Source organism: Papaver somniferum, chromosome 5 (genome assembly GCF_003573695.1).
Source record: "Papaver somniferum cultivar HN1 chromosome 5, ASM357369v1, whole genome shotgun sequence".
In the NCBI taxonomy this organism is placed as follows: Eukaryota; Viridiplantae; Streptophyta; class Magnoliopsida; order Ranunculales; family Papaveraceae; genus Papaver; species Papaver somniferum.
The window spans coordinates 214,664,811-214,686,460 of NC_039362.1; the positions used below are offsets into that span (position 1 = coordinate 214,664,811).

General features: G+C 34.7%; 3 protein-coding genes across 5 annotated transcripts; 1 reads left to right on the forward strand and 2 right to left on the reverse strand.

The window, feature by feature from the left end:
- Positions 1 to 10,309: 10,309 nt before the first annotated feature.
- On the reverse strand, positions 10,310 to 11,674 carry LOC113280790 (agmatine coumaroyltransferase-2-like). The gene has a single exon (XM_026529371.1). It carries the CDS (start codon positions 11,672 to 11,674, stop codon positions 10,310 to 10,312), a length of 1,365 nt encoding a protein of 454 aa, XP_026385156.1.
- A 3,300-nt stretch (positions 11,675 to 14,974) lies between these two features.
- Positions 14,975 to 17,655, forward strand: LOC113278600. 3 transcript variants are annotated; one of them, XM_026527406.1, is made up of 5 exons: positions 14,975 to 15,147; positions 15,582 to 15,746; positions 15,876 to 15,971; positions 16,220 to 16,732; positions 16,869 to 17,655. In XM_026527406.1, the coding sequence occupies exons 1-5, from the start codon at positions 15,115 to 15,117 to the stop codon at positions 16,992 to 16,994; spliced, it is 933 nt and encodes a 310-aa protein (XP_026383191.1). In that variant the 5' UTR covers positions 14,975 to 15,114; the 3' UTR covers positions 16,995 to 17,655. The 3 variants fall into 3 exon arrangements, with proteins under 3 accessions (XP_026383191.1, XP_026383192.1, XP_026383193.1); XM_026527407.1 differs by having other exon boundaries at positions 16,271 to 16,732; XM_026527408.1 differs by lacking the exon at positions 15,582 to 15,746.
- A 2,324-nt stretch (positions 17,656 to 19,979) lies between these two features.
- Positions 19,980 to 20,756, reverse strand: LOC113280791 (F-box/LRR-repeat protein 12-like). The gene has a single exon (XM_026529372.1). It carries the CDS (start codon positions 20,754 to 20,756, stop codon positions 19,980 to 19,982), a length of 777 nt encoding a protein of 258 aa, XP_026385157.1.
- Positions 20,757 to 21,650: the final 894 nt, after the last annotated feature.

Here is a 21,650-nt window from a genome sequence, read left to right on the forward strand (position 1 = left end):
CGTAATTAGATGATAGTTCAAATGTAAACTCTATACAGACTATTGATTTCACCCTCTTCTCTCAATGTCAATTTCAATTCCTTCACATACATCAAAGAAAAAAAGAAAAAACTAGAGAAGACAAAGAAGCTATTGAGAATTTGAGACTAAGTGAGCAACCTCTGTTTTTTCTCTTTGTAAAACGGATCGAGAAACTTGCCGGTAGTGAAGGCTATGTTTAAGTAAACGGTGAACTGTCTAATTAAGAAAAAGAGAAAGAAATCAAAGACTTAGTGTACGATTTGAAGATATTTAAGGATGATTTTACCTAAAATATTACAGAAAAAATATATTTATTAGATTTCCTAAAATAAGTATTCCGAGATTTTAAACGAAAATCTCGGCGAGATCTCGTTGTTTCGGTGTGTCGGACCTGGCCGAGACAGTCCGAGACACGAAATAAACTACATTGGTTGGGTGGTCATATTTTCACAACCGTGGATAAAGTCAGGAAAGCTTACGGTTAGGAAAATTTTGAAGGCTAACCCCCAACGATGGGGAAAAATATGTATTTTTTTTTAAAAATTTAATATTATGTTAGGTTTTATAACTGTAAATATTATTTACGGTTGGGATTCATGTTTTCCTAACCATAGAACTTGTTTATGATTAGTAAATCATTGTTTCCCAATCGTATTCAATCCTTACACTAATTTTTAAGACCTTAATTTAATTTAATCCAACCTATTGAGCCAATTAAAAGGCACAAAAAAGAGGTTTGATTTTTGATTCTTACTCGATTGAAGTCATCACAGGCTAAGAATCGATAATTAACCATCGTTCAAGAAAAAATATGGAAGGCGATGGAGGAGAAGAAGAGAGTGAGAAGAGGAAGAACCGTTTTTTTTTTAATTAGGTTTAGTTTTAGTAATTATGATAGTTATCAAAGAGTTCTTGGATTCATAGGAGCCATCAAAACCGAATTTTTGTATTTTTGATATAAATTAGATTCCCCCTCATCCACATTTACAACATTTGAATCCATAGGAGCCATCAAAACCGAATTATTGGAGCCCCTGTAGTAGGCTTCAAAATCAAAGGCAATGTTGGAGAAATGCCTTATTATGGAGAAGTTCGGAAAATACCTCATTCTCTCACCTTTTTCATCGGAACAAATTAAGTTACATATGTGGGAGAACACAAGTGACTTCAAAGAAAAGTTTAGCCTCCAAGCTGTAGGGTTCAAGATTCAATTTTCAGGTGTCCATGTTTAATTGTTTTATTTTTCTTCTAATTACTCTTTTTCTTCGCACTACCAACCCTCAAGTCCTTGATCCTGCAATCATCCACTATGATCATCACCTCTTTCAATACTTGCAACATCTTATTACAGGTGATTCTGCTTTGTTTGGACCTCTTCAGCAAAGGTTAGTTACCTTACCAATCAAAAATGGCGGACTGGGCATATACACTATGGCTGATACAAGCCAATATTGTTACCTAGGATCATGCATTCAGACTCAAGCTCTGCAGTCAACTATTCTAAACAACACAGATGTGCCATCTTCGAGCTCTGTTTTCCAGTTGGCTCTCAATCATTATATGCAAACATGTAGACTTACATCTTGTTATTTCAACATCCAAGATACTGCCCCACAACCTATGAAAGTACTGGCAGTACGTTACTTTGCTATTGTCAAGGGATTTTCCCAACAATTTTTCATTGTCCAATAGAGAAGCGCTTTTATGGTAGAGCAATCATATGGCCCATGCGCTGGACTTTCTTAAGGCTATCCCCATCGTAGGCCTCAACCAGAACCTTGGCCCTCGACAGTTTCGCGCTATTCTTCTATACTGTTTGGGTATCCCTCTTTTTCCAAAGGACAGTGTGTGCCCGTGTTGTAGGTGTATCATGGACATCTTTGGCGACCATGCCATGTATTGTGCGAATCAGGTTGGTGTTAAATTTAGAATGATCTAGTTCGTGATGTGGTTATGGATATATGTTACAAAGCTGTTGTTTCCGGTAGAAAGGAAGTCTCATTAGGATTTATGGATGATGGAAATGGTCTAAAACCGGCAGATATTCTTGTATATAATTGGAAAAATGGTCAAGAAACTTGCTTGATGTCACCGGAGTCTCACCTTTTGCGGGCGATGGCCTTCGTAGTTTCACACCGCGACGTGTTATTTCTGCTGCTATTAGTCACAAACGCACCAAGTATTTAGACAAATGCACAAATCATGGTTATGGCTTTGGTGTTTTAGCCTTCTCAACACTAGGTGAGTTGGGAGATGATTTTATTGTTTTTCTAAATAGTTTGAAGAACTGTTTATCTAAGTATGATGCTAACTATAATATAGGTAGTTTTCTTTTTCAAAGGATTGGAATAGCTATTCAAAAAGGTGTTGTAATTTTTTGTTAGGCTCCCAACCCTACCCTCCACCGATATTGTACCTAATTTCGATTATGATTAATAAAATCCTTCGCGGCATCCTTTTCTTTAAAAAAAAAAAATTATTATCATTTTTCAAAAAATATGCCCTAAATTGTCCAAAAGAAAAAAAAATTCTCTTAAAACAAATATAGACAAATAGGGAAAATAATAATAAAAAGAAATATAAACGGAAAAAAAAGGAAAAATAATGAAAAAATAAATAAAAATAAAACTTGAACCATAAGGGCATGAACCTTGAAAATTAAATCTTAAACCCTGAAAACTAATCCTTGAACCTTAAATTCGGGGGTATGAGTGTTTTTTACCTCTTTCACCTTTCCTTCACGGTACTTGTACACTATCGGTCATTGAGGAATACTTAGGCTTAGAGGGTGGTCCCCCTTGCTCGCGTAAAAGCGATCATCATTGGAACACGCCACGTTTTACTGGGAAGGATCGAACCTTGGAACGAATCTACATGGCTATCACCTTCTTTGGCCAGATCTTCCAACCTTTTCACAATCTCGCACATGTGACATAACATTACACCAAATTTTGGGATTGGAAACAGAACTGAGTCGTTACTAAAACGGGTTGCAACGGCTATTGCCTGTTCAAAAAGGGATGTTACAATTTTTTGTGACGACAACGGGCCCGTTACAAATTTTGAATTGTAACAGCGTTTGTAACAGGTCAGAGTCGTTAGTACGTGGCGAGTCGTAACAGGCAAGAGTCGTTTCAAAATATTCGTAACCTGACAGTCATAACACCTTCAAGCCGTTACGAATTTTTTTGTAACAGTAGAAAAATTACTGCCAATCAATATTGACCTGGTCAAAATTAGTCAATACTGACCAATTTTGACCAGGCTAATATTGACCGGCATTATATTTTTTGTTGGAAATACAAATAACCTGCATTCCTTTCGTTCTACCACATTTAACAATAGTTTCTTCGATCAATTCATATCAATATTCATTCGATTCGTACCACATTCAAATTCAATCAATCAATTCATATAAAAAAAGAACATCTATTCTTCTAAATATATTTTTTTTTTGTTATCAAATTCCGAGGGAATACATAAAAACTTCCTAAGTTCATATTGGGACATTTTTCCAATGTTGCCTTTGATTTTGGAACATTTTCCCAATTTTCTCTTTTATCATTTCGTAGCACAAATTAATTGTTTAGCTCAAGAAAAAGAAATTTGGATTTAGTTGATGCAGTTTCCAACAGTAATGAGATTTTTTTCCAGGGGCGGACCCATAAAAGGGAATAAAGCCCAGGTAGATCTCCTAGCCCACAATCTTATTATTTTTTTGGAAACATTATTTAAATATCCCTAAAAATTAGCCCATTAAAATATATCCTTATTCAATTTTTTTAAAATATCCTATTTTCTGAAAAGTGGAAGCAACTAGCACAAGTTTTTTTCAGAAGTGGACGCAACTAGCACAAGTTGCTTCCAGAAGCGGCGCAAAGCAATTTTCTCAAGTTGAATCCAAAAAATTATTTTCTACCCCTCGGAAGTATTTGTGCAAGGTCAACATAAATGGAAGGTGTTTATAACATTCCCACTACATTTTTTTTAACTAAATGTGATGTTTGGCTAAGGCAATTAGCCCGTGCCTTAAAGAAAAAAAAATGTGTCCTCTTGGAGCCGCCCCTGTTTTTCCCTAGCCCGTTTTGTTTTTCTTCTTTTCATATGACCATTTCCTCCTCCTATGGACTCATTTGTAGTTTGAATGTATACTAGGGTTTACCCATGCCATTTACATATAATCATGTTAGACTGTTAATTGAAGTAATTTCTAGATAGATCCCAAAAAACATGACATTCTATATACATATATGATTATTTTGTAAATAACCGTCGATTGACAAATAATATGTATAAGTAATTTCATAAGTTTCTCTCTGAACTTATCTATTTAGATGAAATAAAATGTTATTTCCACTAAAGTCTAAACAAATGGAAAGACAAAATTGGTACTTGAGAAAATCTCACATTTCTAGACCAAAAAGTTCTACATATATTGAAATTCAACCTGTAAATTTTCATAATCTAGCTAATAACAAAATAGAGACACCGATAAATTCCAACCCCCAGATTATTGTGATCAATTAAACCATTTTTGAAAATGTATACTTCAGGTAAACGTATAACAAATAAAATTCAAGGAAATGATAGAAACACCGAAAATTCATACATAAAGCAATGTAAAAAAGGGGGTTTTCTCAAATATTGTTACCTTGGAGTAGTTTAATTAGTCAGAAATGTGTGTTTTGGTGGAAGAAGATTGAGAAAACATGGAAAGAAGATTGAACGGAATTATATTCTTGAATTTGAGTTTTTTTCTTTCTCCACAATCTATCTTCACTTCCCAATTATATTTCTGATTTTCGTTTCCTCCAAAGTGAGATTAGAATTTTCAAGTCCACTCATCTTATTGGAGGTGAGCGAGAAAATCAATTATTCAGTTTTATGGAAAGGTAGGTTTTTATTTTCGGTTTATATAATTTCTCTGTTTTAATTTTGACTTTTGAGATGGGAAAAAAAGGATACGTGTCTATTTTTTTTAATTAAAGTGTGTATTCATGGAATCGATCTGTGACATCCCGAATTTTCAAACTTCTAGAGGACACGGGTCTGACCTTGTGGGTCGGATCCGATCCAGCTAGCAAACCCAAATATCCGGACCGCCACTCGTGTAGGAACACATTTTTCATTCAAAAACATTTTAATAAATAAAAATCCAAACTAAAATGAGTTTTCATTGAATTAAATGTAATTTTTATTTTGCAATTACAAAACTATAAAATAATTACATACTCCCTCCGTCTCTATTATAAAGGAGGAGAAGGAGAAATCTCGTAGAATAAGAAGAGTTTTGGGTTTCATATATTTCTCAAAAACTACCTTATTTACCCATAATAAAGATTCTGATAGTTTATGAGTATCCTGATTCCAACGAATTTGTATTCCACTAAACAATGAAAGTACAAGAGAATCCGGTGAGAGAAATTGGCTAAACAATAAATATTGGAGTAAACCATATAGATGAGAAGGTAGTATTAGTATATATCCTAGGAAATTATTGTTAGTAATAAATATCTTTGTTGATACACGTAAGCTTAAATAAGGGTATATAAGGAAGAAAACACATTGAAAATAGTTTTCTGCCTATATATAGGGATTGCAATTTTTTACTTCTCCGCCTTTATAATAGGTATGGAGGGAGTAGTTAATATTACACAATTGAAACAAACGAACACCTCGATAAAATTCAAAACGCGATACCCAAATCTCCGTGATATATAATAATTTCTTGTCAGGTAGTGCTTCTTCTTTCTCCGTGGAAAGGGAGGAAAAGGGGTGAGAAAACCACGACCCAGTAGAAAGTTTCCAAAAATAATAAAGTGCATCGAAAATCAAATAAATGCAGCAGACGCAATTGACCATGCATAAAAATTCGTAATGATACTTACACCATTCTCAACCACAAACACTTAATATTTTTTGCTACTCAACATCATTAATCTTAAATTCTAAATTTTTATCTAGTTGTCAGGGTTGTTCCGGATACCACCCAACCGCTCCGAAGAACGGCCTCTCGAGAGAATGCCAGCTGTCCTGGACTTTCTGACAGTTCAACAATCTTTTTCTTTTCTTTTCTTTCTTTCTTTCGTTCTTTCTTCTTCTTTTTTTCCCTTTTTTTTGTTTCTTTAAAAATTACTTAATCAAGTAAGATTCGATCATCAATGCATTGACATCACTTTCTCAAAATAAACTCAATGTTATTTACAAATGCATTTAAATCATACTCGAAATACCAATTCAATAATAAATACACATTAACATATCCTTGGGTAATCATGAAGTAAATACAATATATGTTCATACATGTATGGTTTAAATACAAACCAAAAATATTTATTTAAAAATCAATATATTGCAAAAATAAGAAAAAACTAAATGAATCGTACCAAAGCAACATAATCATTATAAAACAACATCATGATTCTTAACATAAAAATCGAAAATCAATCAAAATAATTTAGATGATAAAAATAGGTTTTAGTTTTGATATTAGGTAGAAACCCCCTACCTCAAAAGCTTCCCAAAAATCTTGATACAAATACGACACCTTTTTCCAAGAATAATAAATCGAATGCTATTATTTTGTTTTCTTGTATAATATAAATTAAACCACGATTAGAATGTATTGAAGTGACGGGTAAAAGGGTTTAGTTTTCTTTTATTGTTTTAGAAGAAAAATCATAGAGATAAAGAGCAAAAGAATAAAGATAAAAATGATCGCTAATTTTCGTTTTCGTTATGTTATAAATAACATACACCCAAAAAGAAATATAAACAAATAAAATCCATAATGTCAACATTTCTTTTATTCTATTAGGAAACATTTTCAATCAAACCAAACCACATTCAAATAAAAACCCATTGATTTTAAATTGTATTCCCTAATTTAAATTTTATTTTCAATAATAAAATGACAGCTCATGCATGCTATTTATTAATTCAAACTTACTAAAAGAAAGTAAAAGAATCTTGTTTGATATGTACACTAAAATAATTATTTCCATCCTACACAAATAAATTCCTTAAATCGTCATTAGTAATGTTTTTATTTTTTATCCTAATATACCTTTCATACACCAAAATATAATTTCACATTTAATCCTTTAATTTTCCTAACATTTATTAGACACTTAAATAAGGAAAATTCATCTAATTTTGCATTATCATATGCATGCAATTAGTACTAATCAATAATTTCTTAATTCTTTTATAAACTTAAATATAAATCTATATACGTCGTTTACTTACCTATTAATTAATGCAAGAGATATGCACACATATTTTTTTCATAAGAACCAAACCATTAAATTTCCAAAATAGTTCAAATGTTCAATTTATAAATTTATTATGTACTTCAAATCCATTCTACAATTAGCTAGCTAGAATTAATAAATATGGTTTCTAACTAAAATTTAGTTCCATGTAAATACCAATCACTACACTGGTTGATGCCATATTTAATTAAATCATAGTCAAATAATTAATCAAAATAGGAAATTATTTATATTTTCAAGAGGTACTAAGAGCATTACTCTTTATAAATTAAGTTTTAGAGTAGAATCCGAATAAATAATAGATATGGTTTTGAAAGCGAAAATCACATTAAGAAAATTGTGGGGTTTTACACGATCGCAGTCATTAATTTTTATCAATGAGAGAAAAAATCAGGATTTGTCTTTGTCTTGCCTACTTAGCGAAGCTTCGTTTTGCAATACGGTACAAAGAAATTGGCAGAAAAGTATACCTAGCTAGGGTATGACCCTTAATGTAACGACATATCTCGATAATAAGTAATTTTTGTGTATTGAATTTGACTTGTGCTGTTTGTTTTTAGTAATTACATAACATGACATTCTATTTTTTTTGTAATCTTTCATGGACTTTAATTAACCGAGTTTATTTTATCACTAAGACGATCACCCATACTTTTTTATTTATAATGTTACCCATTTTGTGGCAACATTAAATTAATATAGTATATTACTACTCACCAACCGCGCCACCACTACAAAACCATCTGATACCGTTCCTTTCTCCACCACAACCGCCGCCCTCCTCCTGTTGGCCCTTGATCGTACTTCTAATTTTGAATCACAAACATCATGTATAATATCTTCGTTTAAAAAATTGAGGTTATTAATTAATCTATTCCATTATACTTGTTTTTATTGTTATATATGTTTTGTGTCGCAGTCAATTTGACCTTAACAGTTAGAACCATGATTTATACAATCGGGTCCTAAAAGTAGCAGGGGTATCTTTTAGGTGGTCCGACAGTCATGATCATTTTTTTCTTCTAAATGGTAAGGTATCAACTTAAAAATATGGTATCCATTTTTATCAATGCACTAAAAATAACTAACTACATTTTTTTTACAATACAATGTTACCGTGTTATAAATGTACATAACTAATATTGTCCACAACTATTCACCAATACCCACCACCATAGAACCACCCATCGCCACTATTTCTTCCACCACCGCTAATATCATCACCTCAATCACTAACTAACACCCGCTACCGTTTCTAACATGCCACTACTTCTTCCTCTAACACCATTAGTTTCTATTGATATAATTTTTATTAAAATTGTTTATTATTTAATATTATTTGTAGGCTAGCATCGCAACCTTTTAAATTAATGTAGTAGTGCGTCGTTGGAACTTAGCTTGTTAGGCTTCCAACTAGTTTCATGTAATAATCGTTATCCAATAATATATAAAGGATTTACCAAACATGCATTTATTGAGGATGAAGTTTTGCATTCTTCAATACAAGTTACACCATCTCTCTTATTTTTTAATTGGTTTTATACTTTCTCAATGCAATGGTTGGGTGTTATCTTGTGCATGGTGCACAAGATAATAAAACCCATATATATTAATAGATAGAAATATATATTCATTAGATCAGAGCCGATCCTGTGCATATCAGGGTCTTGTGCGAACTTAATCGGAGGGCCTTTATATGGTAAAAAAATTTGTTCGCCCGCCAATTACGTAGAATATGATTAATATATATTTAGATAAAATATAAGCATAAAAAATTCGACATTTATAAGCATAACTCATCGTACTTCTTGTCTAATTCAACCCAATATAACTTTTCATATTTATTATCTAATTCAACCTAAAAAATGCACAAAAAAAATTGTCGACCTCCCTCCCTTATCCCTATAAATGATTTCGAGTTCTTTTAGCTTTGAGTTAGTTAACCAATATCTTCATAAAATTTCTCATTTGTTCCTCAAAAATCCAAATTATGTATGCTAAGATACTTAACAACAAAAATAATTCTTTTCAATACTTGTTCGCTTGTTGCCAATGTTGGTTAATCTGATGTTTGAGGTGCCAATCAACGGTATCATTTATCCTTGGTCTTTCACGCAGGTCAAGCCAAACATTCTTGTTACAACTGTACTCTTTACTAATCCATGCTTGCTCAGACTTTAGCTAAAATGATTCAAAATCATTACACCCTTTTCCACTAAATTTTTTCTAGAAAGTGCGTCAAGATTGTCCCAACATCTAGGATCACATATACTCACATGTACTTGAGGGGGCTGAAGTACTTCGGGGATTTTTAAGAATTTTTTCTACCAAGATATCAGGGCCGAAGAAATAAGAAAGAAAAAAACAAAAAACGACGTGTCCTTAATAAGACAACTGGGTTTAATTTTTGTGCTCGACAAAAAGGCATTGGCCTGAGATGGGCCTGGTGAGTCGCACCTCCTGCACCCCTCAGGCCCGGCTCTGCATTAGGTTGATTAAGAGAACATTTATATGTAAAAATAATTAATCATTCATTACGAGCATTTAATGAGCCACTTAATTAATACAGTAAACCATTTATAATGCTTTTATCTTTTCTTTAAGCTAACTTAGTCAAACTGTGCTATGTATTTTAGACTTTTTTTTTTTTTTTTTTTTCTGTGCACTAAAATCTCTCCCCATTCTTCCGAACAAAAAAGGAAAAAAAACAAGAAAAACCAAAATTATTTAAATATGTTTTTACAAGTGATTTTTCCAGAAATTAATTTGGCAATAAAATTTCAAGATTGTATAAAAGAGAAGGAATAATATGTTGTGAATTTGATTTTTTATCTTTTTGCTATAAAATTTAGTTCCAGGGGAAGCAACTTTTGGCATCCGCATACTGGAAAGTGTAAGCATCCCTTTTAAATCTTTCTTACGACAAATCGGATCTTTCACCGTCAACAATTATTATAAAAAACGACACGTAAACTTAACATGATTCCCCAGAAAGTTTATACTAATGTTATTAGCTAGTCAATGGAGTAACATAACTTCTCGAAGAGATCCAACTGTTGCTGAAACAAAGTTATGTAGACATCCACACCTCCATCACCACCAAAAGAAGGAAGCAAGTATATAACACCCTCCCAATTATAACACAAAGGCATGAAAATACAAGGTTTTCCAACCCCGAAATCAACCTCACCAAATGGAAATCCAAGCCAACAATCAACTTCCACATTTGGCCACCAAGACGGCACAAACACCTTTTTTTGAGGTATCAAATCCTCCTCCTGTATGTCGTAATTCGCAAAGTCGATATACGATTTGAAGTAATCATCATTCACCTTAGCCACTGCTTCATGTATTATCTTTGCAGTGCCACTCAATGGTTCATCGGAGATATCCTTTGCTTGAGCTTCAGGGTTAGCCCAGAGCACTAAATTACCAAAGAACTCGTCAGGTACACGTGGCTTCATCCTTCTTCGGCCGTTCACGGATATCCGCATTTCAGTTTTCTGAAATTCAGCAAGTTCTCGAACCTTTGTAATGGTTCTCCATAAATGAGAAGCTAAGCTTACAAAGGTGCTATAAGGTCTTTGCTCACCACTGACAATACCTGACAGTGAAGATGAAGCTTGATTCTTGATCTTGGCTATAAACTCCGGTTTGAAATGAACCTTATGCTGAATCACATCATCCTCTGAGAATGGAGGTTTGCTAATTTCTTGAGTGATATCTCTCTTTGAGATCTCAGCAGTCATATGATCGAACTTGACACCAGAAGGAACACGAGGAGAAAAAATGTTTCGGTCATGTGAAGGACACGGATGGATGTCAACTCCTCGGCAAGCTTGACCCCATGAAACCATGAAACGACTCACAAACAAACCATCAGCAACCATATGGTTTGATGAAAAACTTATAACTAGTGAACCACAAGTGAATCTGGTGAGCTGAACTAGAGCCAACTCTTCAACACCTTTATAGCTTGGGTTAAAGCTTGATAATGTGGATGTTTTAAAGGGCATAGCTTCATCGAGAGTGCAATAAGCTGATGCTTCAATGAACCTCATACCTTGATCGTTGAGTAAAATCACACGCCGACCACCGTCGTCTGCCCCGAACCTTCCGGCCCATTCTCGATACTCCGTTAAAACCTTCCGAAGACCTTGTTCTAGCACTCTGTTTGATGGGTTTGGTGGTCTATAAGCGTATAATATTGATACATGCTCGTCTTCTGCTAACTTATCGAAGACAGTAAGTGGAACAAACTGGTTATTAGTGAGATTCGATGGGTGATGATATTGATCTTCATCACTTGAATCATCGTAAATTGGTCTAATAAGCTTTGAAATGACTTGATCAACTTTGATAATGGTATTGGTACTCATGGCTGAAAAGTATTTGATAATGTGAGATTTAATTGTTGATGATATTGATTTTCATGGATGAAAACTTGAATCTTATATAATGTCAAAGACCTTGCAGCAGGCCCAAAATTGGATCTAGCTAGAGTACTAATGGAGGAGTAGTTGTTAAATCATTGTTTAGTTTATTCGGATATATGAAAGAAATGGCCGGGACCTTGGTATTTAACAGAACACACGCACATTTTACTGGGTTTAAGATGGCGCACATGCATGTCCTTGTAGGTGATATATTTTAGTGAACATTGTCGGTATTCTTATCTGATTTTTTGGGTTCTCACGCAGGTGTCAGTACAAAACAGGTGGCTTCCGGCGACGGCCATTTTTTCAAAACCGTCCCTAGAGATGGTTATTTGGGACGTTCATGATCTGGCCGTCCCTGTAGATCACGAGATAATTAATTTAAGGTTACTTTTAGGCCGTTCCTAAAGAAAAATATGACAAAAAAGTATTAGTGACGGTAGAATAGGGGACGGACAAAAAATCGTCACAAATGTTTCTTGGGACGATTTTAGGACTTTTTGGGACGCTTTTAGGCCGTCCCAAGAGGCCTTCTATTTTATAGTGTGTAAAATGTGACGCATGTGCACACTACTAGTACCTGAATTAAACCTTGAATAATCTGCACCTAATCATCTAATTATTAATTACTAAGTTACTAACCACTACGCTGTATTTTTCCGTATCGCGAAACATGAAATGAGAGTACTCTTTTAAATAGTTTTCAAAGCAGTCAACTACCCAATAACCGCGTCTCTAATTGCTAACGGATCAATTTAATATTCTTAACTAAGTAGTTTCCGAGATTCCACTTCTCCAAAAATCTGCATGTCTGGTCAGACATTTCACATGTAACCTAGAAGGAAAAAAAAAGACTAATAAAGAATGAATTCTTAAAACATGGTTCCACAAATTTAGATTTCTTTCGCATTTGCAACTAACTTGACAATCCAATAACTATATATATTTATTTTTTTCATACATAAAAAGTTTACAAGAACCTGTTTTGGAGTCTAGTAACAAACTGGGCTCCAACTCCCTTCTGAATAGCAATACCTATCATGTGAAAAAGAAAACTACTCACTTTACAATTCATGGTGTGACTTGACAAACAATTTTTAAGTCTCTTTAAAAAGACTACGACATCATCATTCAGTTCGCCTAAAGTAGTGAAAGAAAAAGTATAAAAACCGTAACCATGAACTAAACACTTGTCTAAGTACTTCTTGCATTTACGGGTGACCGCATTGAAGATGGCTTGACCAGGTATAAAAGTACGAACCCCACCACCAGTGAAAGGTGAGACACCCGTCACATCGTAACACAAATCTTGACCGTTCTCCCAATTGTGTACAAGGATGTCTGCTGGTCTTAGATTTTTGACATTATCTGATAAAAATCCCAAGGCAGCTTCTTTTCGGGAAGGCACGCCAGATTTATAACATATATCAGCAAACACATCGCGAACTAAATCATGTTTAAATTTGATTCCAACGTCTTTAGTACAGTGAAACGCGTGACCACCAAAAATATCCATCATTTTACCGCAGCTGGGATAAATACTATCTTCGTGAAAGAGTGGTATGCCTAATTTGTAGCACAATATGGAAGCAAATTTTCTTGGCCCCACGGACTGGTTGAGCCCACTAAGGGAATAGCCACCAAGTAGTCTTGTGCATCTTTGGGTTTGTTACTTTGCCATAAAACTGAGTCTCTGTCAGGTCATCTGAAATTTATCCGGCATCTCCTTCATTACATCATCAAAGTAGGGTACTTCCAAGGTCTGCATTGGATGGGGGCAGTGTCATCGATGTTGCAGTTTGAAGGAGATAGGCCACATACCTGTAAGTAATCGTGTAAGGCATGTTGAGAGATGAAGCTTGACTATGAGACATTTGAGTTGTGAAGAATAGTACTCTGCAGCTGGCGCGTTTGAATTTGCGATACTAAGTAGCAGTCAATGGTGTCAGTCATTATATAGATGCCTATACCACCACATTTAATCGACAATGTTGCAATACGCTGTTGCAAAAGACCGAACCCAGCACCATCAACTGTGATGAGTTGTCTCAAGTATTGTAGGAGATGAATATCAAAATGAGTTTTAGCTTGTTGTAGGGCTACTGTATCAGTAGTGTGCATTGTAAAATATAACCTGGATACTCCTGTTCAATTGCGCAATAGTACTAGTTCACTTTGAGGATCCTTTAGCTTCCTAATGTCCGTCATCAAGTCGATGGTCTTCTTCACCCTAAACTGTATTCATACGACTAGTGAATCAAACAAACAGTAGCTTCAAACCTATCAGGAGCTCAAACAAGAAATAAGTGAATTTTTTTGAAGGAAATTCAAGTTTACTAATAATGGGCTTAAAATCGAAAACTAGAGAATATAAGAAAAACATAAACAAGTTGTACAAGTACAATACTGAAAAATCAAAAATCCGATAAAAAAAACGGGAGAATTAACGTAACATAACGAATACAAGCATGAACATGGACAAACAATATTTATCAATACAAAATCAACTAATATTGGTACTTAATATCAATATGATATGGAGAAAATTTTCAAAAAACATGTACCAAACATAACTTAAAAGACTCATTAGTCTCGTACTAGAGTTTATATTAATATCTTGACACAATTAATTAACAAGATTTTGATGCTTCAAAATATTTGAGTGCACACCGAACATGCTTAAACACACAGTCAAATAGCATGGAATTGATATTTAAAACAAATTGCAAGTGGCAAAGTCTTGGGTTTGATGATAAAATTAATAATCCTTCGGTTTATGGAAAAGAAGGAGTTATTATCACCTTTTTAATTGACATAATCTTATGTTAAAATTAGAAAATGATAATTCACTATTTATTTTATTTTATTTATTTTTTATATTTTTTTTGCAGAAAACACAAGTAGTATCACTTATTATTCGATACGTCGAGTTAAGGACCAAAAATGCTAACCAATTGTGGACCAATCCCCAGGACTGTTGAAATTTACAGGGGATGAGATTTTAAGATTTAAGATTTGGATGGTTGAATTTCACTAGTCCACTATTGCACTATGAAATTGGTCCACCTTTAGCTTTTTCCCTTATTATTAAAGGACTCCATCCTCCGTCACTATTACCAAAGAGCTACCATTTAGAGAGGGCAACCACGCCAAGGGCTGTCATAGACTCATAGAGGATTTGTTTAAAGTCTTTATGACTTCTTTTTTGGCATTTTGCTAAGTTGACCGCTATAACACAAGTACACAACTACTGTTAAACTACCTCTACGTTTCATCTCCGCTTTCTAATTTTGTTGGAGGCTAACAATTGAAATAATCGAGTTCATTCGATTTTGCTTGATTCTGGTGTATATGGATTGGAATTTAAGGTTTCCTCAAGGGTGATGAAGAGGGGGAATTCAATAAAAGCAAAAAAGGTATACCTTTTTCTGATTAAAGTTTGAATCTTAATTTTCTATGGATATTAGCAATCAAGCTAGCGTTAATCGATATTTGATCGGACCATCATCGATATTAAGTCGTACAATTGCTTTTAGAATATTATTGAGTTCAATTACACAATTAAACCAGAGAATTTACTGTATTTAAAGAAAACAAGCTCCTAACGATGAATGGTGCCACCTCTAATCGCTGCTTTGATGTGCTGAGAGCAGCTCTAAGAAGGGAATGGAATTCCATCATAAGATTTTATGCCTTGCACCAAATATCAAATATTGATATCGAAGATGATAACAACAGCAACGTTCTAGTTAGCAGTGTTTCAGGGGACACCATTAGTTATCAGATTGTCTCTCTTTTTACTTTTTACTTTTATATCAGTTCACATATCCATCTGCCAATACAAAAACAGATGTGGCATTGGAGATCATGGAGATACCCAGACCTCGCTCCTTGCAGCAATGGGGATGGCGCCATGGCCTCTCATATGTTAGCACTGTCACCTTCTTCTTTCAAGAGTGGAACCATGTATTCTCAACAGTACCTTGAGGCCTCAGTATTTGTTTTGGCCATAAAGGTTGCAAATATCATATACACTTGTGACTCCCATTTTGTTTGAGATTTTTAGTTTTGCCTACAAATGCCTCATTTTATCTATCATCTAACAATGGTCAAACACCCTTTCTATCTTTACTTCTTATTTCAGGTATCCCAATCGAGAGTTATGGGACACAAAAAACATTACAACCAGATTCCTCACTCAAGGAAACATTCAAGCATTACTTCAGATGGTTATCTAGAGGTAGAAATTATGTTAATATCCGCTAACGTTCCATTCTTATAATAATTAGCATAAACACGCACCATTTAAGACTGTTGATATTTGCATCCTTGAAAGTGGTCCTTATAAGCTTTGCATTCTCATGAATCTAATCCATTGTTTCTGAAACATGAAATAAAGAATCTTCAAACCAAGGGTTATTCACTTAGACCTCTTAGTATTACCAACTGAGAGCACAATGATTTATTATCTATCCTGAACTAATGCAGTTTTTTGGGCATTTGCCTGTCATCAAACTCATTTACAATGCAAAACTGAAGCACTCTTATGCGATACAACTCCTGAGGAAATTACTTGAAAAAGATTATGGTCAATGGACCATGAGTTATGGCCACCTTCCCATCGAGTACCAACATCCGTTGGCAATAAGAAAAAGGGTGACTAACGAAGTTAGAGAGAGACCAATTATCTTGGCAACTAAGTTGGGTATCATAGAGATGGTTAAAGAAATAATTGAAGTATATCCAGAGTCAATTGAACTTACTGATGAAAAAGCTGGAAGAAATTTGTTGCATTTAGCGGCAGAATACAGACATGAGTCCATAATAGACTTCTTGAAGTCATCATCTTCTAATTCAAAGAGGAACTTGGACATGTTGGTTGTGGGAATTGATAGAGATGGTAACAGCCCACTGCATGCTGCTGCTAAGCTTGGAACACATAAACCATGGCACATTCGTGGAGACGCGCAATGGATGCAATGGGAGTGTGTTTGGTTTCAGGTATGTAACGTGTCCTCATAAATTGCTAATGATACAGTTTCGAAAATAAAAAATAAAATGCTAATGATGATACATATACAGATGTACATGCACAAATATATGCACATTGCTGATTATTATTGGATTATATATGCAGCGCATAAAACGTCTGCTTCCACAACATATGCTAACTATAAAGAATTGCAATAACCAATATGCTTCTCAAGTATTCACTGAAACTCATCAACATCTTAGACAGCAAGGCGAGAGATGGTTAAAATAAGGAGCAGGTAATTGTATGTTGGTATCAGCTCTAATAGCAACTGTGATGTTTGCGTCGGCCTTCACAATACCTGGAGGATATGACACACAATCAGGCCGCCCAGTGTTACTAAAAAACCAAGGTTTCGGACCATTTCTTCATTACGTTGCTTTGTCCTTGTTCTTCTCTCTTATGTCGCTGGGTTTATCTCTTTCCATCCATGGGGATCCCTTTAATGAACATGACTTCTTTTTCCGGTTGCCTTTAAGGGCCGTGTTTGCTAAAACTGCTTTATTCAATTCAGTTACATTCACAGTTTGTGCATTCTGCCAAACGTTCATGCTGCTTATCACTGGCTGGACATACCCTCTGGGCTTGCTTATCTTCGACATTGGATTAGCTTCACTAGGGGTTCTCTTCTTTGCTAAAATATACGTGGACATCATAGTGTGCTTTGTCAGTTACTCGCTCGACATTCTTTTCATTTAGCTGTTAAGTGGGCGTTTAAATACTAAATGTTACACATTTTCAGCTAATGTTTTTGTACCACTTTTATTATTCTTCTTTCTGATCCTTCTCTGAGGCCTTGAGGGTGTAATTTCTGTTGTTTTATTAATAAAAATAAAAGGTAACTTGTACGGGTGTTCGAACATTTAAAGGAAAATGATGATTGAGATCCCATTGTTCACATTGTTATCAAGGAAACAAAGTTTCGTGGCTAATACTTACTGGAACATCGTGTTAGACTTGGCTTTGCTCCGGAAACCATATTTATTAGAGGTTTTGGTACTTCTTCTGGAACTTGCCAGATTCGTAGCTCCCAAGAAGAGCATTGCTCAACTTGTGGAAGGATCTTATGGATGCACGTTCCAACCGTTGATGACAGTACTGGTGCTCCCCAGGGGATGGCTTTCATCGATTTTTTTTCATCCCGAAGGTTTCACCAAAGCTCTTGCAATGAATGGGCATAAACTTGGTGATTACCCGGGGGAGGGCCGTACCAAGCTTATAGGAAACATAGGCAATTGCCTAGGGCCCCCGGATGGTAGGAGCCGCCAGAGTGAAAAGAAGAAGAAAGAAACTACTGTCATCCCATTTTCTAAACTATTTTGGCCCAGTGGAACATTGTATTTTGAGAAGTACAGAGACACTGGATTTGAAGAGTTATTAGACGAAGCTACCAAGTTGGCAGCAACAATTGAAATAAAATCTACTTTCTATGAACCACGGATCATCTGAAGGAAAAGACATTTTGACGAGCCTGTACCGAAAAAGAGGCGCCATTATCATGTAAATGATTTTTTGTAGTTAACTATTTTAATTAAATAGTAGATCAAGCTAGATTCTCTCACCATTAGGTTTGAAAAATTCCAAAAGTTCCATGAAGTCTTTGGGTTCTCTTTACATGTAAAGAAGTTATATTCTCTTGATGATAGCACCTTAAAGTCATCTTGTAAGGTTCAAATTTTTTTAAAGCATGACATAGGTTCCGATATCGATGGGCGTGACTTGCATGCCGAAATGAAATTTCTAAAAGTCTATTTGCTAGAAGAAATTGAAAGACCAGTTGAAGTGTTGAATATCCTGAAATATATGGAAGGTTGCTACCCAAATGCAGAGAATGCATACAAGAATTTATTCACAATTCTCGTTACAGTTGCCTCTGTGGAAAGAAGTTTCTCAAAGCTAAAGTTAATCAAGTCTTACCTTCGGTTGACAATATCACAAGAAAGATTAAATGACCTAGTAATGTTATCTATCGAGGTCGACATGGTGAATAACATCGATTACGATACAATAGTTGATGAATTCGCATCTAGGAGGCCGAAAAGATCAATTTTTAGTAGATTAACTATTTTTGCCCAGTTGTTTCCATTTAAAAAATTTATTACGTACTTAGGTTTGTTTTTTTTTTTTTTTTTTTTTAAATATATCGGTCTTTTTACTTTAAAGAATCGTTGAATTTTTTTTCAGGGCCCTATTTTCGATTTTCACTTAGGCCCCTAAAAATCTTGGTACGACCCTGTTACCCGTTGACGGGGCTTTTCATTCCACTTGAAGAATTGTTACGGAACCATGTCCACTAGCAGCAAAGAAAAATGTGATCTTCTTTTCATTCAAGACACAAGGTCATCTAATCCTACACTTAGCTTTAGCTTTAAAAATCCAATCAAAAGATGCAGTATGCTGCATTGATTCCCTAAATTTAATGCACAAAATTTGTTAATCAAAAGATGCAGTATGCTGCAGAAATTGTTAATTCAACAATTTTTGGGTGAAATGGATAGTTAGATTTGGTTACTATTTAAATTGACAAAAATGTAAAAATAGGCAGGATGTAACCAGTTTCATCGTGCCCATTTTCAAATATTTTTTTTTATTTTTAATTTACACAGGATGTATCCAGTTTCATCCTTGATAGTTTTTAAATTTAAGCTACGATGAATCCAGTTTCATCCTTACTATTTTTTCTTTTGGCCATTTCACCCAAACTATTTTTTACTCGTCCATTTGAACCATGATTTAAAAATATTTGGACAAATGATCCATTTTCCGAATTTAATGGGCAATATTGAAAATAAAATATGCAGTAACTTCTAATTTTTGCATATTCTGCAAGATTTAATTAAACTAACTCAAAAATGAACTTAAAGAATTCTTTGGTTTTATATTTGTCCACATGCACCATATCTATGTTAATAGTCTCATCATAGATATTATCACTTCGTGTTTTCTGCACTTAAAGGCTCTTTGAGATGACACATCACATTGGGTTTGTTGCGCTTGAAAATCTCAACGGCGGAGCTGCTACAACTATATCAAATTTTCTATCACCTACAATAATCTGAAAATCTCGCTACATTCGCTACACAAAGCTTGCCACCCTAGAACACGTATAAGTCTGCACCCAAGTTCCAAATTCTTGCAATTTCGAACGATAGCTTGCCATCCTTCTACCTTTTCACAGTTTGATAGGATCAGTTCCTTCAGTAAAAGAGAACTTTTTCAAATCGTCATAACTGCTTCAGGATTAATACATTCTTTTCCGAACAAGTCACGAATCGCACCACTACTGAGAATTGCATTAATCCCCTCAACTTTAAGTTTGCACCCACCTGCTCCAACATAGGTTAAGGTCTTTGCACACTCAAGAAAGCCAATACCTGTTATTTTGCTGCAGGAGCTAATACAAAGTGAACCTAGTTGTTGACAGTTTTCTATGAGAGAACGTATTCCCAAATCAGTAATCGAGTGACAACCTGTGAGTCTAACCTTCTTTAGGGATGGGCAACATTTTAACAGGGACTCTAAACCCTTATCAGTAATATGAGAACATCTCAATCTTATAAACGTCAAATGAGGGAACCAAGAAAACATTGAAGACAGTTCTATATCAGCATTCTGATTGTAGTAATCTAAGTATAGATATTGAACCTTGGATTCAAAGAATAGTTTCTTTGATATGAGAAAATATGTTATCTTAGGCAGGCCACTTGTTAGAAACAAACATTTGAGATTTGGGAATCGACTCAACAACTTATAAAGAATAAGAAGACTAATCCTTGGATCCTTATCACGATTACGAAACCATAAGGATTCACGATTGTTGTTCTGAATACAAAGCCATTGATGACAAGTTAATCCAAATGAATTACGATCATCTCTAGTTTTGAGACCATTAAATATGAGGTTTAGACAGTCGCCGGGGAGATCTGTAGTAAAAGATGAAGTAGGGGTTTTACCCGAAAGTTGGCTGTGCTTGTCATTTGATAACAAACTCATCATCGCAAAAATTCTCTATGAAACAGAATTATGACTGGCCTGATGTTTCCTGTACAATGTATATAGGTTTCAAACTACTACAAGACAGGATACCAATAAAAATAGGCAGGAAGAAGGATGGATATAGATTACCATTGGTTTATTCTGCCAGTGGGAGGGATCGGCAGAGATTGCAGAGGTAGCAGCCGCAGGAAAGAGTCGAAGGAATTCTTAACTTCTCAATATGGTGCAATGTCTAACCCTAAAATTTGGGTCGCCGGGCCCACTTATGCTCAGCAACAGCCCTGGCCAGGCCCATCCATCAAGGCATTAGTAGAAGTATGTTTTGGTGGGAAAGAAAATTAAGGAGTGGCGTGAAAATATCCATGTTCCAAATGGTATTGGGCATTGAAATTGAAATTTAGAAACATCACTAAAAGAGGAGAGTTTTAGTAAACAACTTGAAAAAGCTCTTCGAAAACTCGGTATCTCTACCACAAGCTTTTCTTTGCTTTTTTTTTTACTCAGAAAGAGCAAAGTTTATTAAAGAAAAAATAAGGATACCACGAAGCAGTGGAAGCCAAGAGTGTTACAAAAGGTGTATTAATAAAAAACAAATCAAAGTAAAAAGATAAAGGAAACTAGCCTTAACCTAAGAAACACAGGCATTGACAAAGAAAATCCCAAACTAACACTAAGCAATGCCTAGCACCCTTCCAGTTGAATAACAAACTAATAATAGAAATGTTCTCAAAATTTTTTGTGCCTAAAGACCAATTGTATAGCAGGCATTTTATTTCATTCAAGAGCTGATTGTAGTTCTTGTATTTCCCTTGAAATAGTCTATCATTCCTTTCATTCCAAATTACCCACCAAATTACAAAAGGAATCATGTCCAAAGTTTGTGTCTCCATG